Below are 22457 nucleotides of genomic sequence, written 5' to 3' on the forward strand. Positions count from 1 at the left end.
ATCACAATATATATATATCGAATGAAATAAATCTATATTGTCAAATTTTTCAACATCTTGATTGATTTGGAAAATATATCTCACGCGAGCGGAGCAACAGTTCAAGTGCTGGCGACACTGTTGTCGTAACGACGTAAGACGTCAAGTGAAAAGTCTTGTTTATTAGTCATTTTCACTTAACATTTTTGTAATTTTATATTTCAATAGATCATTACTTGAGATTATAATAATAAGATTGAAAATATATCAGATAGGGATTGCAATAAATATGTACTCAACTTGAAGTTGAATTGTTTAATATTTGTTAGGAAAACTTTTAGTCTACGGATAAATATAATAAAAAATGGAGCTTCAAGACACGTACTATAACAAATCTGAATACGTCGAAACTGTAAGGAATAAACAATATATTTTAATTTCAAATTTTTCGAAATACTTAAGGAAAGACGCTTATGATATGTTGATGACTATTTTATATTCACGTATACATAATTATTGAGTGATACAAAAACAATTCGATGTACGATTCGAATGATAGTCAAATCTAAGTTATAAAAGTTTATGTTGCATTGTAATAAAAATATTGTTTTACAGGCTTCAGGAAACAAAGTCAGCAGACAAACTGTACTCTGTGGATCCCAAAATATAGTATTACATGGCAAAGTTATAGTTCAAAGCGATGCAATAATCAGAGGTGACTTGGCTAATGTTAAAACTGGGAGATTCTGTATTATCAGCAAGGGTTCAGTTATTCGGCCACCTTTCAAAAAGTTTAGCAAAGGGTAAGCTAAAGAGAAGAATATATTGACTACATTATTATATGAAAAAATAATTAAATCAAGTTGACAAACGGGGTTAAGTCAAAGACCTTACACTAAAACTATATTTTTAATAAGAATTGTAAACCTACTAATAAGTCTAACATATGAAAGTATTGATTGGGATGTTACGGGCCTCTCAAATACACGGTTACATAATTTAGGGGTAAACCAATAAAAATGTTAATAATAATATAATGCCCTGCAAACAAAGCCTCTTTTGATTTATTTGCAATCTATTAATAATTGAGTCTTGTGCTACTTTAATATTCTTATTTAAATGTAAACTAATTTTTATGTTGATTAGTTGAATGGTATAGAAGTTGATGTCATGTAGTACCATGTAGTGGCAAGATACTACAAATTGGTTAGGATAAATCTCATCAAATGAGCTTATTGAAAGTACACACAGTTTTTACAGATAATTTATTATAATCCTCCTGCCCATATCCCAATTTACTTAGTGCAGCATGTCTTCTTCCATACTTCCCTATCTGACGTCATCTCACAAGTAACATTCTTTACAGCCATATCATCTATCACACAATCCATCCATCTTTTCATTGGTCGTCCCCTTTCTATACAAACATAATTAATAACTAAATTATCACATGCAATTGTACTGGTGTATATATATATGAAAGCTGTAAGACTAAATGTGACATACATAAAATTAAATACACCATACATATAATTTCATTTTAAAGATTTATTATTCTATGACATTTGATAATTCAGATACCTAAAGAAGAGTTAAAGTTGACATACTAGCAGCAGTAGGTTCAAAGGGCAAGCTGTATCATTTTGCATACAAATTTTCAATAGGTTAATTTAGCAGTTAACCATGAAAGGATCTGTGTGTTGACAGACAGAGTTACTTTTATAATATTATATTTTTTTCAGGGTTGCATTCTTTCCTCTACAAATGGGTGATCATGTTTTTGTGGGGGAGAATACAGTGGTAAATGCTGCTGTTGTGGGTTCATATGTCTATATTGGAAAAAATGTTGTTATAGTAAGTAAATACAACAGCAATAATAAAATAATATTTATATATTTTTAGGAACTACATAAATATATCCTTAAAAATTATTCCACTTCCTTAAATGTGTATGCCTTGTTATTTTTTGTTGGCTAATTTTTATTTGTTATCTACACATATTTAACCTTTTTTGTAAGATGATTAATCTTAATTAAAATGATCAAAAAACAAAAATTAACTACTAAATTTATCAATGAATACATATTAACACTAGCTATGTTAAAAAAAAGTACTATTTAGTCTACTCCAATTTGAATATAACTAATATATTTTATATATAACTTTGTATATATGTTTTTAATTTTAGGGTAGAAGATGTGTACTTAAAGACTGTTGCATGATTGAGGATAACTCAGTGCTGCCTGCAGAAACTGTAGTGCCTTCATTTGCAAGATACTCTGGCAACCCTGCAAGACTCATAACAACACTCCCTGAAGCAATGCCTGATTTAATGACTGAATTTACAAAGAGTTATTATCAACATTTTTTACCAACTACTGTGAATTAAGAAATGTAAAGAGAAATCTTTAAACATTGTCAGCTGACAAAAATCAATAATGTAGAAAAAAAATTGTCAGACATTATGATTTATGTATTACTTACTTAAGTATCAACAATTAACATAATATTTCACTTGAATAACTTTTCAGAGAAACATGTGTTGATTTGTAAATTGTAAGGGCTAAATTAATTATAATTTATATTATGTTTATGATAGTCACACATATATATTTATAACAATAAATATTAAGTAAAGGCTACCATTTCGTCTTATTTATTTTAAAGGGGCTTGAATAACTAGTATGGAACATTTGCGGCCAGTAATTATTACGAATGTATTTTTGTAGAGTTATTTTAAAATACATAGTATACATAAATCAATTTTCAAAGCCAATTAATTCAAAATCCAACCTATATAAACTGCATTACTAATGTTATATTTGGTTAACACTTAACAAAACCTGTTATTTAATTTATATTAAAAAAAAAATATTGTAATTTTTCTTTTGTGTAGAGTATATACACAAATAAATTTAGAAAAATAATAGAATTATTTTATTAATAATATTTATTATTAAATTAACGATAATTTTCATTCAAAATGATAAGCACTATATAATTTTAAAATTTTTCGTATTTTATGTTATCTATGTAGCATTGATATATCTGTTATCTCATTATCTGTAGTTTGTCCTCGATTTGATGTGTCAAGAAAACAAGTGCGAGCTTGTCAAGTTTGGTCTTTTCCGATTGTATAGTTAATTTTGTTGTTAATTATTTAATTTACAATATAAATGGCTCCTAGTTGAATGGTTTAAATATTTTAAAATAATAAAACCATGGAATTCCATTATACCGATCTTGGTATGCAATCGGAACATATAATGGAAGGTAAGTGCTTTGTACTAATTATTGGAAAATTAATACATACAATATTTCTATTTATTTAATAAAGTGGTTCCTATGAAGTTAAACTACATTTTCAATTGTCGAAAAATGTATATTACCATATGTACAAAATAAATCTTCTGTCACAATATATGGATCTGCTTCTACCAGCAAAACGTGTATGATTCGTGTCAAAATATATAAATAATGTGAGATTTCTTAAATAATACATTCAACAATAAGAAGTACAATGCTTCATAAAATTTCAAGTTTAGTTTAAGTTATAAAAAAAATGTTAATGACATGAAATATACCATATACTATATTTAAATTTATGTTACTTATAATTTGGAAATTTGAATTTCGTACTTTCTAAATATGTATTTTAGATTATTTAAAACATTACTTAATAGTAATTTATTAATACCCGAGCTAATAATAATTTGAGGATAATTGCGTCACACATTACAAATTAAATTCTAATGTTTATAGATCAATTCCAAACAAAATATTCACAACCATATATTCTGCGAAACCAAGAGGCAGAATATGAGGTTCGAAGTACAGTACTTGTTGATGGTGGTGACCGTTATGGTGTGTCAGCCTCTGTCTTTGACAAGTATGAGGAATTGGTATGGATGGGTAATCAAGGGGTAAGTTGTGCCACTATGAAATGTAATATCAATATAACTCTTAATGATTAAACCTTTTAGTAAGTATTTCATGTTCATCATTGACTAATACATTCAGTTTTGTCACTAAAATTTGCAAATTACAAAATATCAACCACATGTAATATGTAATATAAAAAAATATTATCAGAAAAGTCTCAACCATATTTTTTGTAAAATAAGGTATGAGACTTTTCCATATCAGGTAAATGTGTCACTTAAAGGCTGAACCTAAACCCTTATGGTAAAATAAAAGCTAGCTGAACAATTATTAAAATCACATGAAATGCAACAAAAACTTCTCTCTTGATATCATGATATAACTGATATAATTATATTTTATTAAATTTACATTAGCGTGTGGAAAAAACAGTCAAACAATAAAGAATAGTTATAGATTGCAATTTTTTATTGTCTCAGAATTAATCCTAATAAAAGAACTGTGATGGCACAGTGAAGGAAAACATTGTGACTAAATCTACATGTGGTGGATGAGAATCCCATGAAAAACCCACATTGGACCAATTTAGAGTAAGCTCCAAACCTCAAAAAGGAGATTATAGATTAGGAGATTATTTACTCAGCAGGGGTCAATAAAGGGTTGTTACTTTATCCAAATAAACAAAGATTATTTTACTTTTTAAGGGGCATGTTACATCTTATTATGGACCAAACTTGCAAAAATATACATCATTCCAAATCCATCAAACAGAAGAAGTAAGAGATATACTGACATTAGAAAAAGGTATATATTGTCTCACTAAAACAAGTTTAAGACACCAAATAAGAAGAGGCATACCTCAGCACACACATAAGTAAGGAGAAATGTAACCGTACATTTTTTTATTTTGTTTGCATAACTATTTCTAGCCTGCTTTTTTATACAAATACATTGAATATTTTGTGTAAACAATATAACATTTTTTTTATTCATATAAGACGAAATGTACTACAAATGTTTAACATGTAATGTGATGTATCTTTAATATCATTAACTAAATATTTATAATGTCTTTCTATTTTATAATGCCAATATAGAATAGAAACATCTTTTAAATTAGATACTTTTTGATCTGTAATAATATTTAGTTGGAAGATTTATGGCGCAGACTTATTTTATATAATAGGAGGAGGTTGTCAGGTGTTAAGTATAAAAATTGGCCTGTAGTAGCCTCAAGCTTGCGTTAAACTAAATTTCATCAAATTCGATTTAGTGGTTTTGTCCTTGAAAGCACAACAGAAAGACAGATCACGTTTATGTTATAATATTAGTATGGATGTTGTTCAGAAAATAAGCAGGTCTTCTTTTTTGGTTGGTGTACATGTGATGTGCGATATTGACTATAATAATTAAAAAATTTATGAGATACATGTATAAAATGGCATATCACTAAGTCACACGTCAACATTGCACTGAAAATCTAAGTAGTCCACTTGTCTGAAATAATTTGTACTTCTCAACATATAGAAGACTTATAAAATAATATTTAATTCAATTAAAACAAATTGGCATATATTATGTGTATTTAATTAAATTTATCTTCCACAGATCCTCAAATATGATGGACATGCAATGTCTTTTTCAAGTAAACTCGCACAAGTTTTTGATAGGTGGACACCAAGACAAACTCCTAGAATTAGATATCAACAAGATGACTGAGACTGTGATAGTAAGAATATTTTATTAAGCATTTTTCATTTACTTTTTACAATTACATTATATGTACAGTAATGATCATTTAATTGTAAAAACTACTATGGCGCAGAAAATTCTCAGTAGTACAAAGATAGGCTGTTGGTAGTCTTACACTCCCCTGTTTTGAAAAACGTTATGCTGTGTTTTTGCGGCTTGTCGCAAAATGGGTGTTGAATTGTCGTACTGCGTTAATATATCTATTATTGAGAGTGAGAGGATAGTGTTTGTGTTAACGCACAGACACCTGTACTATAATATCTTCTGTACAGGTAATCATTGAGATTGACTAGTATAGCCCAAATTGGTTAGAGCACTTAATTCGTATATTTATTGTTTTCTTAAAATTGTTTTTTTTACAGAAAGTACCAGCAGATGGCTGTGCTGTACTACGGAGTGGAGGCGGCTCATTAGTTGCATGCGGCAGCGCCAATGGCATGGTGTCATTACGAGATATACGAAATCCCGGTAAAGCGGAGCATACGTTCAGAGCACACTCAGCCTGTCTCTCCGACTTGGACATGCAGGGAAATCATTTAATTACATGTGGATTTACTCAATCGCAAGTGTTAATCCTATTTTTTTTTTTTTTTTATAGTAGGCAGAAGCTTTTTTGTGTTATGCCATGTATCTGATGGTAAGTGATTACCATCCCTCATAAACATTTGTACCATAATAGATAACAAATGCATTATTGAAGTACCATCCAATATGGGAACTAAAAGGCTGTGTTCGCTATTCCTGTTATTTAGTGTACAGCTTAAATTGAGGATTTTTTAATATTGGTGAGTGCTAATGTCTATGGGCATTGGTGACTTCTTACCATTAGGTGACCCATCTGCCAGTCTGCTAACCTATATGGAAAAAGTAGGTACTAACCTACTCAGGTTTTCAAGGTTCATACATAGGGATGTGTGAATCACTAATAATAAGAATGTGAGAAAAGTAAAGATGGTCACGAGCAAAAGAGAATCACACAAAAAATAGAAACAAATCAGAAATTACTTTCCTTATTTATTTACTTTATTATTTAGTTTTGTTTTTAATTTTTTTATTTTAAAAGATAGACGTAACAATTTATGTGTTGTATTATATTGGTCATGAATGCTATGAAAAATAAATTTAATAAACAAAAAGTGTCTCAATTGTGAAGTGGTGCTTGCTTGAAATCGAATATATAATAGATTTTTGAATAATGCGAACATTTGAATTAAATAATTCCTAATTAAATTTCAAATTTTAAATTAGATTTGTATTAATTATTAAAAAATTGTAATTTTAGAGCTACCGTAGCAGTACCGGAACCTTATGTATTAGTATGGGATGTAAGAAGAGTTAAAGGCAAAGCAGCTTGGTCAATACCAACTGTGTCTCCACCCTTGTTATTACACTTTGTACCAGCTGTGTCCGGACGGGCTGTGGCATTGGCTGGGGATGGACATGTTACTTTATTTCATGTCAATGAAGCCCATGAATCTGAGTACCAATCTGTATTTCAGGTTAGTTAAAATACACTGTAATAAAAAAAAAAAAGACAAAGGTCCTATTTGAATATACATTAAATTTGTCTGAATTTTTGAATGAGTTTTAATGTATGTAAATTTGATTAGAAAGAGTTACTTCGTGTTTTATAATGACAAAAAATTAGTTGAATAATTAAACTTTATAATTTCAGGTGAATACTCAAACTTCTCAATGTAGTGTTATGGACGTGTCTTCCACTAGTCAAGCTCTCGTATTTGGCGATCAGTCGGGACATCTTCATCTATTCTCGGCTCAGCATAACCATGAACCACACTTTAATAACTTTTCTAGGTAAAATAGACTTAATTCTTGTAAATGGCGTATTATAAAGCTTTCTATTCATTCGCCATTAATATACGGCATATGGAACACCAATTCAAAGCATTGAGGGTGGCGGCAGAATTTATAATGAATAAGTGATGATTTATTTTCGAAATACGCCTATGTTTGAACTATTTCTTACAACTATAATGATGTCTTAATGTTCTCAATATTAAATTTATACTTCTAGGGCAACTGAATTTGCAGACCCAGCACCAGAACTTCCAGTTGTCGGTTTTAACGACACCACATTCCAATTCTCAACCGTACCATTGTCTCCTCTTGCATCCGGCTCGAGGTGGTTCAACGAGTTGCCTCCGGACTTCTTTAAAAAAATATACAGGTGAGACTTCTTTTATGTAATAGATAGGCCGACCGGCAAATGGGCCACTTGATGTTAAGTGGGCACCACCGCCCATAGACATTGGCACTGTTAGAAATATTAATCATCCCTTACTTCTCCAATGCGCCGCCAACCTTGGGAACTAAGATGTTATCTTATATCTTGTACCTGTAGTTTCACTGGCTCACTCACCCTTCAAACCAGAACTGATGAGTGGGTGGTACCTACCCAGACGGGCTTGCACGAAGCCTTACCATCAGATTAACTTCATTGATTGAAGTGGTATTTAACAGACAGACTTTATGTGGTAATATAAGGCACTTATAACTATTCATTGTTTGCCTTTAACTCGAAGTTAGTATTTATAACACTCACTTAGTTTGCTTGACGCCAACGTCGTTGAAAAAACCCTACACAGAATTTTGTGATGCTTTATGTCTCCGTTTTATGTAATTAATATTGTATTATTTTATACATACTTAATTGACATTTCAGAAAGCCAAAGCCAATCGATCCGGAAGTATTAAAAACAATGAAGATGCAAGGTCCAATCGGTTACGCGCCGAATCCAAAGACTCATAGACGAAATGAGGTAAACCTTTTTATATTTGAGTAAAGCAAAATCGCATCAAGCCACAAATTTCCTATCTTATTGATTACCATGATATTTTTTTAGATTATTAAAAAAATTAAAAGGTTTTTTCAAATGATTAAAACACTTGGCTTGGTTGGCACTTGTGGGTGATAAATCGATAATCAATTAATTATATTTTGTAAATATAATCGGCTTACTTAAGATAAGTACGTATTTTCATGTTGATGCGATGATGCTGCCATAATTTTTCAATAAAAGCCCTTAAAATAATTAAAGAATAAACAATAAGTACACAATTATACATACTATATGGTATGATAATATAAATTCATATTACAGATGCCGTATGTCGAAGACAACCTAGATAATGTAAAGAAGAACGACGCTAGTATTAGTATACAACCTATACCGAGACATTATTTAAAAGTAAGTATAGTTTTATCATTTCTTAGAAAATAAAAATACAATAAATAGTACAATATAGTTTTGGGAAAAAATTTGATTTAGCTCTAAGGTTAGGTTATATTAAGGCTATTATTGTTGTAAAATTATAGTCCAAGCACCGAACTGAAAATATTGAGTGATATTTCCCGATTTGAAATTGAAAGTTTCATGTATCTATAAACTAACCTTAATTATTAAGGTATTTTTTCTTTTTGTGTATAAATAACACTTTTCTTATTTATACTTTTTTTTTTCAACTATTAAGATAATTAACTATTACATCTCCAATTGTATCGCTGTTTTTTTAATCTGTTTTATATAAAGACTTCAGAGAACGCCGAAGGTTCAAGCTTGCTTTGTATCACATAAAAGTCGTGGTTCGTGAAACTTGAAACATTGATAATTTTGCATTTATAATTATATCATAGATGTTTATAAGATTGACAGAGTAGCCCAGAATTAATATTTAGTTTATAATTGGACGACCTCCGTGGTCAAGTATTGTGTACACCGGTTTTCATGGGTACGTCACTCCGAGGTCCCGGATTCGAGTCGATGTATAAAAAGTTCATTAGTTTTCTATGTTGTCTTGGGTGTGGGTGTTTGTGGTTGATTTGATTTTCCATAACACAAGTGCTTTAGCTACTTACATTGGGATCAGCGTAATGTATGTGATGTTGTCCAATATTTATTTATAATTTCAGATAGAAATTCGATTCAATAAATTGTTGCCAAGTGACGAAGACATTATAGTAAATAAAACTGGCTTTCCAGGCTTAGAATCGACTATGCCTAATTCATACTGCAATGCAATGTTACAGGTACTATTACACATATATTTTTTAGATAAATAACAAACTACATCTGCTGAAAAAGACTTCAAACTTACCTCCCAATTCGGATTTTAAGAAATGTACGGATAAGCAAGTGGAAACGATTGTGACGTAGAATCTATAAATATCAATAGGCAATTACAAATTTTTATTATGTTTATCAATCGTGTTTCTTTTTTAATTCAGTTTACTGCTTAAGAATCGTATGTATAAGAATTTATTTTGAAGCCACTAGTAAAACAATTTGGAGGGTTGGAAAAATAAGATTTGACCAAAAGCGTTGCATTTATTTTATTTTTTTACTTTTATTAGGCCCCTAGCACATAGCGTATTTTAAAGGCGCAGATGACGTGCGTATACGCACTTCTAACGAGATTTGAACGCAACCTTGTAACCTCAGCACATGGACCGATCGGAAAACATGCGGTTACTTGCGCGTATACGCACAGATACATCGATACAGACGCGTTGTAGTCGCTGATAGGTTTCACCTTATGGTCATAAACTCATCGTCAGTTGTAAATTACTTATAAGAAATACATTACCCTTCTTATTCATCATTCCCCTTATCCATATTCAAGACGGGCATAAATTACACCGTTAAGATAAGAACTCGAGTGGAAGATATCAATTAAAAGATAAATATACTAATTTCCTACAATCTAATTCGATAAATGTCTTAGTACTAAATGTCATTCGCGACATGAGCCGCATAATATTTCAAAGGGCCTTCAAACGAGTTTCGAACGCGCTTCACACGCGCGTTTGTATCGCGTTTTACGCGCGTTCAAATCTACAAAAACGCAAAAATAAACGTCTACGGCCCGCGCTTAAAATACGCCGTGTGCTAGGGGCCTTAACCATCCCTTACAACACCAACCTTAACTTTGGGAACCTTTGATTTTATGTCCCTTGTATCTGTAGTTACATTGACTCACTCATCCTTTAAACCGGAACAGAATAATATTACTGTAGAATTGCGATAGAATATGCGATGAATGGGTGTTGCCTACCCAGATGGGAAGCCCTACCAACAAGTATGATTAGAATCGTAGTTAAAGAGTGAACACAAGTTGCGTATCGATAACAACAGTCATCGAATTTCGACCACTAGTTCGCATCTTTGCATTTAAACGATTTTAAAGTATCTTGAAACGTGTGGTTTAGTTTTACAGTAGATTCTACGTTGCCTACGTACTGGATTTGCTTAGTCGTGCAATTGTCTGTCAAAGATAGATATATATAGATATAAGATAGATATATTGAGATATCTTTAATATGTTTAAATGAAGTGTTATTTTGTTGTAAAGTCCTTGACGTGATGCTTAAACGGTTTGTGACTTTCAGATTATAAATGAGATAAATTTAATATGCAGGTACTATATTACATTCCACCACTGAAAGCTACACTACTGGCGCACACATGCGCAAAGGAATTTTGTCTCAGTTGTGAATTGGGTAAGTCATTATCAGCCGGTGAGCAAAATTTATACATAATTTGTCCATGTAGCGCGTATTATTGTATCAATTGCACTATATACGTGTATTTTCTTCCCGTTAGACCCACAGGCTGGACTGTGCGTTGTATGTCAGTCAGACATTTTAAAATTTATTTAAATGGATGTACTCCTTAGTTATATAATTAGAATTTATGAGTTTCATCAATTTCATATTCAGATTTCTTATGACAAGTTTATTTAAAAAACTTACAGCATTAGTAATACACACAATATTAATAATTATATCAATAAAATATAATATCATCATTACTAGTAATTTTCTCTCATAGATTCTTTTCTTTATAATTTTGGCCATCAGGCTTCGAATTTGTGTAAATGATTTAGTACAATAATTATTTTTTACATAATCGCGCTCAGATGAAAAAATAAAATACTGCACAATTTCAATTCGTATTAATTTTTGTACGTACAAATCATACACGAAAATGCAATCCTGATCATGATCACGAGTGTTCCCGTCAGGCTTCCTGTTCCGCACGCTGGACACGTCGGGCGGCGCGCCGTGCCAGGCGAGCAACTTCCTGCGCGCCTTCCGCACCGTGCCCGAGGCCGCCGCGCTCGGCCTCATCCTGCCCGAGCGCGCCGAGCCGCGCGCCGACCTCGTCACGCTCATACAGGTACGGCGGAGTGTCGCGCTGCCAGCGGCGCGCCGACCTCGTCACGCTCATACAGGTACGGCGGAGTGTCGCGCTGCCAGCGGCGCGCCGACCTCGTCACGCTCATACAGGTACGGCGGAGTGTCGCGCTACCAGCGGCGCGCCGACCTCGTCACGCTCATACAGGTACGGCGGAGTGTCGCGCTGCCAGCGGCGCGCCGACCTCGTCACGCTCATACAGGTACGGCGGAGTGTCGCGCTGCCAGCGGCGCGCCGACCTCGTCACGCTCATACAGGTACGGCGGAGTGTCGCGCTGCCAGCGGCGCGCCGACCTCGTCACGCTCATACAGGTACGGCGGAGTGTCGCGCTGCCAGCGGCGCGCCGACCTCGTCACGCTCATACAGGTACGGCGGAGTGTCGCGCTACCAGCGGCGCGCCGACCTCGTCACGCTCATACAGGTACGGCGGAGTGTCGCGCTGCCAGCGGCGCGCCGACCTCGTCACGCTCATACAGGTACGGCGGAGTGTCGCGCTGCCAGCGGCGCGCCGACCTCGTCACGCTCATACAGGTACGGCGGAGTGTCGCGCTGCCAGCGGCGCGCCGACCTCGTTATGCCCATAGGTTTAGCTGTGATGGTAACTGTATGGATGGTAATGTATTGTCCTGGGCCTGTTACTGCAGAGGTGTTATCCAACAATCGAGGCATGTCAATTGTCCAGTGTCTGACCTAAAAAATATTTTAAGGACTTCATTTCATTTATATCCCCAGGATTTCTATGACATTGGTATCAATGACAAAAGTGCATCGACAAACGACGACCAACACTTCAACACAAACACATATATTTTCCCCTTTATAAAATTTATCGGTAGGATATTCTTTGGTATCAGGATAACTGGTCCAGGGTGTCATATTCTCTTGTTTCTGAGACGTGGTTTTCAGTCGAAGACATCTTCTCAATCTGTTAACGGTCCTTCGAAAAACGTACTCTGCTTATAACCTTCAGAAGTGAAGCTTACTAGTTTTGCGAGCTAAGTCAGTTATCTTCGCTCGTCTACGGATTTCCACACCACCAAAATACCGACATTAATCTTTGCATATTGAGCGACCTTGGAATGCGAAAAAGTCCGCTGGATAAGCACCACGACTCAGGTCCCTAAACTATGACATTGGCCTATTCCCCACATTGTTCGATTACTTTCGATTGACACTTAAGTAATTTAGATGACAAGTTATGTCCGAATTTTTAATTTTCCGAATGCTGCCCAGACGAGTTGGATTCTACGAGTGACCTCTCTCTTAGTTGGACTTACTCATCCGGACTACTTGTACTAGGTAAAATATATTAAAATATATTCGTCGACAACGTCGCGAGCAATGCCTCCAACAGCAAATGGTACTGATATGGCATAGACATTGGACATAACTTTCATGTTGTACATGTTCACCTTCAGATCCTCCCGGTGTACCGCTCTGATCAGGTCTGCTCAGCATGACACTAAGTTGAGATCAATTTTGTGGATATCACGAGTAACAGGATCGGAGATTCTGACCCCTCTCCGTATTTGGACGAGTTTTGTCGCACCTTTGTGTATATTATCATACTTCAAAACTTCGATCGACTCCAGTACCGCTTAAGTCTCGATAGAATTGAAGGCTTTCTCATAGTGTTCTCATATGCAACACTAAGAATAATATATTTATAGATATTCTTCGTTCTTTTGTGTAACTATGTGGCGAATGTTTGTGTATGTGTATGTAACTGTCATATTTTCGGAAACTGGCCTTTTGGGAAGCTAAAGGTCTTTAACTAGTGTGCAATGCGATATGTAAATACTGTTCTATCATAAAAATTAAAATACGAAACATTTCAGAGTTGGAACCGCTTCATTCTCCACCAGATACATTACGAAATACTAGAAACACGTAAAAAAGAAAAGGAACTGACTTTCCTAGCACAAAAAACGACTCCTCCCAAACCTCGAGTTAATAATACTAGGCAAATGAACGGACAGTACGAGTATCAGTATAATAACGATCTTGAGTTCTTGGGACCTTCGGAATACGAAGACGAGTTGGACGAGGAGCAGTGGCGTAATAATCACGATGAGGGTATGTGTATATTTCTTCTATAATACTAGTTTATTTCGATATATCGTTTAGTTTTCGCTTGAGTAGAATGGAACAATTGGACCATCTTAAGCCATGGATGCTGTAAAAGCTACACTATTGTGTTAACCGCTATGGGAGATGTTCGCTTACCGGTGAAACGCCTGTCTAAAGCTCGGTGCATCCAACGGTGCCTAGTATTTCTGCTGCTCTGCAGCAGCCGTCTGCTCTGCTTCTGCTCGAGATGACCTATCGTACCATCGCGTGTCAAATTGTAGAAAGATAACGTAACTGCTGCTAGATAGATTAACCACTCCGCTGGCGGACACGAAGTCCTCGGCTTACAACGCCTAGTCAACGGACTTGACGACGTCACTATTGCGAACGACATCGTCCGTTGTCAAGTCTAGTCGAAGTGCGTTCTCAAAGGAGACCCTCAGCATCCAACCTTAAGACGTTCGATTCACTACACCTTCACGTAGGCTACCTTTTCTCATCTGAATTTCAGTACTTGACCTACATCATTGACGCTGCAATCCATTAGAAGCAACAACGAAACACAATTTAACTTATTAAGTAAATAAATTTATACACATAGTGTTTGCATCACTTAATTCATCCATGCAAGAACACGTACCGCTTCAGGAGCATTCATCAATACCGTCTTAACCAAACGTATGATGCCGGTGAACCAATCCATCACCTAAGGCTTTCTCAAATAAAGTTGACGTAAAAGTATGCAAATATATAATTTTCCTCACGGAAATCGGTTCATTAATAGACAACAGATCTTCAATAAATGCCATGTTAATAATTCTATTCAGCCGAAGTTGTGTAACATACTGGAAAAAAACTCCAATAATTCTAAATAATAGGGGAGCTTTGTGATTTGTTAGTGTATTTTTTCAGGTACGGCCGTAACGAATCACGTTCAAAACGAAAGTAACGATTTACCGAATAAGCAGCAAGCTGATAACGAGGAGTCCGAGATATCGCAACTATTCGCTATTGGTCGGCAACAAGTCAACAAATGCATGAAGTGCAATAAAGAGGTTTGTATGCTTTTAAATAACATTATTAAATTTAAGTATTTGAAGGTTACTGGGTTGTAACTGACGCTGTAAATATCGATCGCATGAGAAAAATATTACATTACATGATTTTGAGGATAATTATAGCGATTTTTAAAAATATATTACATATAAATATACTAAAACAAATCAGAGTCAAAGCTGCCTATTAAGAATAACACGATTATAATATAACGATGTTAATTATATTTAAAAACAAAATAAATTTTCACAATATTTAATGCACTTAATTCAAAGTTGCACATATTACAGAAACGTATATAAATATCTTAATCTAAAAAATAAAACGAAAACGCGAATTCCTTCCTTAAAATTTATGCAACGGTTTAACATGAATGTACTTTTTTATTATCAGGAGGATCGCGAAAGTAGTATTGGCGTTTGAGCTGTAGCGGAGAGAAACGACAAGTTCTTAGAACCGTTACGTCCGATAGCAAGCGACCCACGATAACTGCATATGTATGTCCACAACCTGTAACAGTGTAGACGAATATAATATTTTAATTCAGACGAATATGACAAGCCTTTTCTTTCGATCGTGTTATTTTTGAGTTGGTTGCCGTTCACCCTGTATTTTTGTTTTTTATAATTTTTTAACTACCTGCGTTATAATATCTGAAAACATCGATCGTATATTTATATGTGTAAAAACTCGAAAATGGGTAAACATCGTTATCTAAACAGTAGCAATTCTCTTGACGTATAAAGACAGAGCCGTTGTAACAGTTGATGAGTGGGTGCCACTGTTGAAACGTGTTTCGGTGTAAGAAGCGAATGAGTAACTGGCGCGCAAAAGAGACATAACATCAGGGAGGCGGTGCGGGCGGTAGGCGACTAACGCGCGGCTGCCGCAGGAGGAGCGCGTGTCGGCGGCGCTGGCGTGCGCGCTGGCGTACGCGTGCGAGGCGCGCGGCGGGTTCGCGGAGCTGGTGCGCGCGTCGCTGTGCGCGCGCCGCACCACGCCCGCCTGGTGCGAGCGCTGCGCGCGCTTCACGCCCACCACGCAGCACGGCCGCATACTCAGGTGACGTGCCGCCGAGGCGATCTGCAGCGCCGCCCTCTTTCGACAGGCGAACGTAGATAATTATTTATATAAGTAAATCATCCTTTTTATCGGGACGAATTTTTTTTACGCGGCTTACAGTGAACTGAATTATCAGAAATCGTCACGTAATGGAAAAGCGTTATGCCAGCCAAACCCTTCGAGATGACCTTTACCTCTCTTTCTCTCTTTTTATAAGATAAGGTTTAACATAATATTATTTAAACTTATTTTATTGTAAATGTTTTAATTTATAAATGTTCAATTTTTTTTCTTTTCATTTAAGTATTCTGATACGTTATTAATTTATTTAATTGTATCTGTTATTCTATAAGTAATAATATATTTTAGCGAAACGAACTCCGTTCCAACCGAGTGTGACGACTCCTCTTTTTTGTAGCATTGTGTACGATAAACGCATATACATTTGATGATTTTGTGAAAAAAAATAAACAGATTAATTACCTAATAATAAGCCGATTTTCAACCTATATTCATAAATCGTTTTATTCAGCAATTAACCACTTGTTACATTCAACAAACGATTTTATTGATAGTTCAAAGTAAGAGTCCAATATAAATAAAATAAAATGTTAAAACTCATATAATATAATTTTCTATTATCCCTTTTATTTCCAGATTGCCACCAATCTTAGCAATCAATTGCGGCGGTGTGACCGCACATGAAAAGGCTTATTGGGCGAAGGGTATCCAAAAGGATGTGGTAAATATATTTTATTATTTTAATAAAAATACTTTATGAACAAATATTTAATGCGTTTCTAAACAATATTTATCCCCGTTACTACATTATAGGAAGCATTAACTGTGCTTACGGAAAGTAGAAGTTTTTATGACCTAAAATTCAAAAGCATACAAAAACTTTTTGTAAGTGTATGTAGTGTATTGAAACGACGTTAACGAATTGTTAATTGTAACTTTGAAACGATTAATTACACACAGGAACCAAAAAGTAAAATAATAAATAACAATTTGCATATATACAAGATAATGTAAATTTGGAGCTAAAACTGTTTCGTATCGTTATTTTTCCAAGGAGAACCGACAAGAACCAGTTATAAAGGTGTATAATATTTAAGGCTGTATTTGTTCGTAAAAGATTAGACAATTTAAGGTGACAGAGAAGCTATCTATCTAGAGATTTTATTCATCTGCAAATACCTTTTTCACAATGTTGCATCATATTTTTTAGCCTGAAGCATCAAAAAGAGCTGGAATCAGTAAGCCGTGTCGTTATGGCTTACACTGTGCAAGACCTGGCTGTCGGTTTAAACATCCGGAGAGGTATGGTATATATATAAGAAAACTAGCTGAGTCTGCGTCTTTATCCGAGCGAAATTTATAAAAGACAAACTTCCAACCGTTTTACCCCCTTAGGGGTGGATTTTCATAAAATCCAATATCTACACCATATAAGGATTTCTTGATTAATCAGTAAGTGGAATTCCGCTTTTATATATACAGATTAAAAATAGCAGATAAAATTGATATTGATGTTTTAGTTATGGAAACATAATTGGGCAAAGGCTGATATGATAGTTAAATTAAATTATTCTTAGCTTTTTGAATATTTTCCTATTATGTTTGGCAAGTTTATATTTCTTAAATGTAATTTTATTTCAAGATCAATTCATAATATTATCTTAAATACCCATTTTTTTTTTAATATGCTATGTGATATTTAAAGTGAAAAGGTAATCAAATATTTTTTTGTAGGTCAATATTAGCACCGCAATGTCATTCTCTAAAGAGTTCAACACAAGAAAGCAACTGTGTGTTGCCGCATCAATTACACATTCGACTGCAATCCGATGGCGAAGTTATCATAAATGACAAGGTTAGCTTTTTTTTAAGTCAAGGTGATACTCCTTACTGCCTTATTACTAGTGTTTGTCTTAAAATAAATTGGATATAAGTATGGTCCAAATTTGATTATTAAAAAGTTATTCGAAAATGAATTTAAATCGAAGACAAATTACTCTCCATTTACTAAAATTTTGAACCGTTATTTTCCAGACTGATTCATCGACAGACCGACTACCGGATATTAACAAGCATAAGAAGAAACCCGTCACCATGAGATCGGAACAGGACTACCACTTATCCGCGGTGGTCGTGTGTGTGGAAGACAATCCTAAGAATTTAGTGTCGTACGTTCGGATACCGGATAAAAAGGACGAAGCTAGGTGGTTCTTGTTCAACGACTTGAGGTGAGCTTAATTGTAAACATTTGGTCCTTAAAGAACTACAGGCTCTTTCACGGCCAAACAACTGAACTGATGAAACTTGGACGCAAGCTTGAACTCCAACGAAGGGCACCTGACGACCAAAACCTAACATAGAACTTATTAAATAAAATTATTTTTATTTACCCAAATGATACATATTTCTCATGGACATATAGAATTATGTTTTACAAAGCTAGCTGCTGTGCTGTGCTGTGCTAAACGTTAGAGTTTACTGCTCTGCCCATGTCGATCAGCGTAATGTTTGCCAGTATAACTTTTTCTTTTTCAATAAATTAATACATAACGCAAATAAAACATACTCGTAGATCATAAGATTCGTGCTTTTAAACAATCATACGTACTGTTTGAATATTTCATAATACTTATTACAAAATAACTTTGCAATCTACCTCACAATATGTATTTATACAATTTCAGCATAGTCCAAGTGAGTCCGGACGAAGTTGTCCAGTTCAGTAACTGGTGGAAGTCTCCGTGCGTCCTGTTCTACACGAGCTCGCGGGTGATGCTTCCTAGCGACACTGCAACCTCATAGCCGATGCTTATGTATGGGCCGAACAATCAGGGGTCAGTACAAAATACAATACACAATTATATATATTTATTTAATTGGTGGTAGGGGTTCGTGCAAACTCGTCTGGGTAGGTACCACTCACTAATCATCTACCGTCACTTATAAATTTCCAACGGTGGTGAATACTTATTATACCTAAATAAGTTTAAAATGTTTACGATAACCTCATTGGTAAACATTACATTTATGTAGTTTATTTTTATTAAGGCTTAATATAATGTTTGTATATCTTGAAAAGTAAAATAAATAAATCTTAATTCGACACTTAGTATATAGCTTGGAGCTATTATTGAGTTATTATTGTTATCATATACATTTTTACGATTTTTTTACTGGGTTTTATGGTTATGCTGGTTCCTTTGAATAGAATCCCGAACCAGTGGTAACACTTGTCTGCCTGTCTGTACGCATATTATCATCGTTAACCACTGACTTAGGATTGAAAATATATCTAGTCTCGAATATACTAAAAATCACCGTTGGGGCCAAACTTTGACTAAAGCTGAGTGGTCTATCTAAGTATTTGTTGTTTTAGACAGTTTTGGTGATTTTTGCTTTTTTATGAAAGTATTGTTTTGTTATTTACATTAGCAGTTCTCCCTCTCCCTTTGAGGATAAGGTTTGGAGCATTTTCCAACACGCTGCTCCAATGCGGGATGGTGGAATACACATGTGGCAGAACTTCGTTGAAATTAGACACATGTAGGTTTCCTCACGATGTTTTCCTTCATCGCCGAGCACGAGATGAATTATAAACACAAATTAATCACATGAATATTCAGTGGTGCTTGCCTGGGCTTGAACCCGAAATCATCGATTAAGATGCACGCGTTCTAATCACTGAGCCATCTCGGCTTTTATTATTTTGTTATTGCTTTGTATTTATTCTTGTATTCCACGTATTGTGGTGTGTTTACAAAATAAAATATTATTTTCTATTATAATTCAGCCTGTAATAAATATATTCTACTTCGCAGATGCAATGGCCCATACGAAATGAACGGTATCAACTACGAATTACCAGCCGAAGAGACCTACTTAATACGATGAGCATATTATATAAAGTCTGACAGAAACTAATAGTACGAAATGTTAAGAATATTCTGGAAGTAGGTTAGTAGATTATTAAGTAATTACTAGCAAAATGGAGTATAGCTTTTGAGGTAATAGTTATATAGATATTATATTTATATAGTTTTAAAATGAATACGAAGCCGCGATTGGACGATTTAGCCGAAAACATTTTTATACATGTTCGCAATTGGTTACGGAGTTATTAAATATTGTGTTTGTTAAGGTGATATTTTTATAAGTACATGATCTGTGTTGGCTGATTTGTAACATACTTACTCACCGTCCAAAGGTTTTTTTATGAACAAAAAATATTTTTTATAAGTTTATTAATTATAATGACCCTTAAATTAAAATTAAAATCAATTTCGGCAAAATTATGAGTAAATAGAAAATTACCAGACAATTTTCTATTAAGCGATTTTTATGTTCGTTATTGTTCATAAGGGCGGCACTACACTTGCCTAACCGTTGTCTCACAGTGATATCGCGTTGTTCGACCAAATATTTAGTCAATCTCAAATATTCCATACACGGGCTGAATCTCAAATAACTCAAATATATCAAAGGATTTGTTTATTCACAATTTAATGAAAGTTAGAGCCGTGAGATATTGACTAAACTAAGGGTGGACGGTCAACGTGACTTTTGCCTTATTCCTTTGATGTTCCATTTAAACACCGACAATTAGACGGAAACAAAGATTTGCGTTACAGTATTTTTACAGATGAAGCAATTATTTTATGTGGCGGTAGAGCTTTGAACAACCCCATTTCAGAAGGTACCACCCAGTCATCACATATGCGACTGCTAAACAGCGATACTCAGTTTGTTACGGTTTGAAGGGCGAATGAGTCAGTTTAACTACAGACACAAGGGATATAAAATCTTAGTTCCCAATGTTGGTAGATCATTGGTGTAATAAGGAATGGATAATATTTTTTCCGTCGCCTATGTCTATGGGGGATGGTGACCACTTACCATCAAGTGATCCATTTGTCCGTACACCTAATTAATAATAATCAAATATGTTATGCAGACAATAAATACAAATACGAGAACACGCTACGCGAACTTAAGTGCGTCGCCTAATAAATCCAGTTTCACAAAAATGAAGCATTCTCTATACATAACGATAGAGCTTGACTTGGCGAAGTCAAAAGCACATTAAAACGCACTAGTTTGAATCGCACTTAAACGTTTTATTTGAATACTCCATTTTGCTAGATCGAATAAAAAGTTACTCTGAGGTTAAACGGTTCGAAGATGTTTTGTCGCGCTTCAGAACATTTATTTTGTAAGCAACTTGTCGTCTCGGTATATATTTTTATACGGTCAGAACGCCTTTTATATGAAGCAATAAACATTTTATATAAACAATATGTTTTATACCGATAAACCGAGTGAACGGCATTTGCTAAAATAAATATTTTTTTATTATACGACATATACTGTTTGCGTGTGACTATTTCGCCTCGGAGCGCTGAAGGTTTTTTAAATTATCGGTAAGTGAGAGTTCCATTAATCTAAGGCACAAAGAATGGTAATATTTTTAAATATAAATTATTTAACGTAGGCGAGCTAGAATGCATAATTTTTTTTTTCTTTGTTAAAAATAATTGTTATATATTATTGCCACGCGTTTTCAAATGAGTACTTAAATACTTTTCTATGTCTGTGTCCAATGAAAAATTGTGGTATATTTTTTTTTAAGAATTGATAATTTATCCATTTTTTACCAATGAACATATCTAAACGACATTCTTAATTAAACGACTACAATTCAACATTGAATCTTCTGTCTCATTCTAACGAATTGGATACTATTTTTGAGAAGAAAGGATGTCTATACGTGATTAATGATTAAAAACGAAGGAACATTTTCTAGTAATTGGCCTAAGATACCAAATTAGTTTAAATGTCAATTAAACATTACCGACTTTACCTATAAATGTTGCTTTGGGTGTGAACGAATTCTTTGTCTTCTTTTTTCGAACGCTAAATCAATGATGACAGAAAGAGATGTCAGTGTTTAACGAAACGCCACCTTATCAACATTTATAATGAAGGCCGTACATTTCTGTTAGTACGATATGTTTATGGAATATATTTGTGTCCCCATTATCTTCGGTTGTGATACCTCGAACCTTGCATTTTTTTTTCATCAACTGTTTCAGCTCACGGTACCCGCTTGTGCGCTAACAGTACATTTTCATGTTTAAATTATTTTCAACATTTCCATGGTGGCTGGTTATTTTTTATAAGAGAAATAAAATCTTAAATCTGATATAATTGTTTTATTTTAAACCTACGTCACAATGTATAGTTTTATCCATAATCCAAGAAGTAATAAGATAGCTATACTGTAAGTGTCTCACTTCGCATCTCACTCGAGAAATGTTGAAAACCGACTTACAGTGACACGCCATTTTAAAGTAATCTTTAGCTGTTGTTATAAGTCAATGTATATCACTGTTTTGCGACTTGTTACGACGTTGATACACGAG

At 34.3% G+C, this 22457-nt stretch overlaps 2 protein-coding genes across 2 annotated transcripts; both read left to right on the plus strand.

Moving 5' to 3' along the window:
* The first annotated feature begins 130 nt into the window (after positions 1-130).
* LOC125068212 (dynactin subunit 5) lies at positions 131-2622 on the plus strand. Its single transcript, XM_047677275.1, has 4 exons — positions 131-391; positions 595-782; positions 1722-1833; positions 2168-2622. Exons 1-4 carry the CDS (start codon positions 344-346, stop codon positions 2366-2368), a joined length of 549 nt encoding a protein of 182 aa, XP_047533231.1. The 5' UTR covers positions 131-343; the 3' UTR covers positions 2369-2622.
* Positions 2623-3075: 453 nt separating this feature from the next.
* Positions 3076-22204, plus strand: LOC125068196 (PAN2-PAN3 deadenylation complex catalytic subunit PAN2). Its single transcript, XM_047677248.1, has 22 exons — positions 3076-3252; positions 3742-3902; positions 4566-4735; positions 5470-5590; positions 5976-6175; positions 6896-7112; positions 7289-7428; positions 7649-7801; positions 8297-8393; positions 8736-8822; positions 9545-9661; positions 11050-11131; positions 11656-11810; positions 13668-13905; positions 14812-14954; positions 15848-16017; positions 16675-16759; positions 17249-17340; positions 17773-17893; positions 18073-18266; positions 18723-18872; positions 19857-22204. Exons 1-21 carry the CDS (start codon positions 3201-3203, stop codon positions 18838-18840), a joined length of 2913 nt encoding a protein of 970 aa, XP_047533204.1. The 5' UTR covers positions 3076-3200; the 3' UTR covers positions 18841-18872; positions 19857-22204.
* Positions 22205-22457: the final 253 nt, after the last annotated feature.

Source organism: Vanessa atalanta, chromosome 13 (genome assembly GCF_905147765.1).
Source record: "Vanessa atalanta chromosome 13, ilVanAtal1.2, whole genome shotgun sequence".
In the NCBI taxonomy this organism is placed as follows: Eukaryota; Metazoa; Arthropoda; class Insecta; order Lepidoptera; family Nymphalidae; genus Vanessa; species Vanessa atalanta.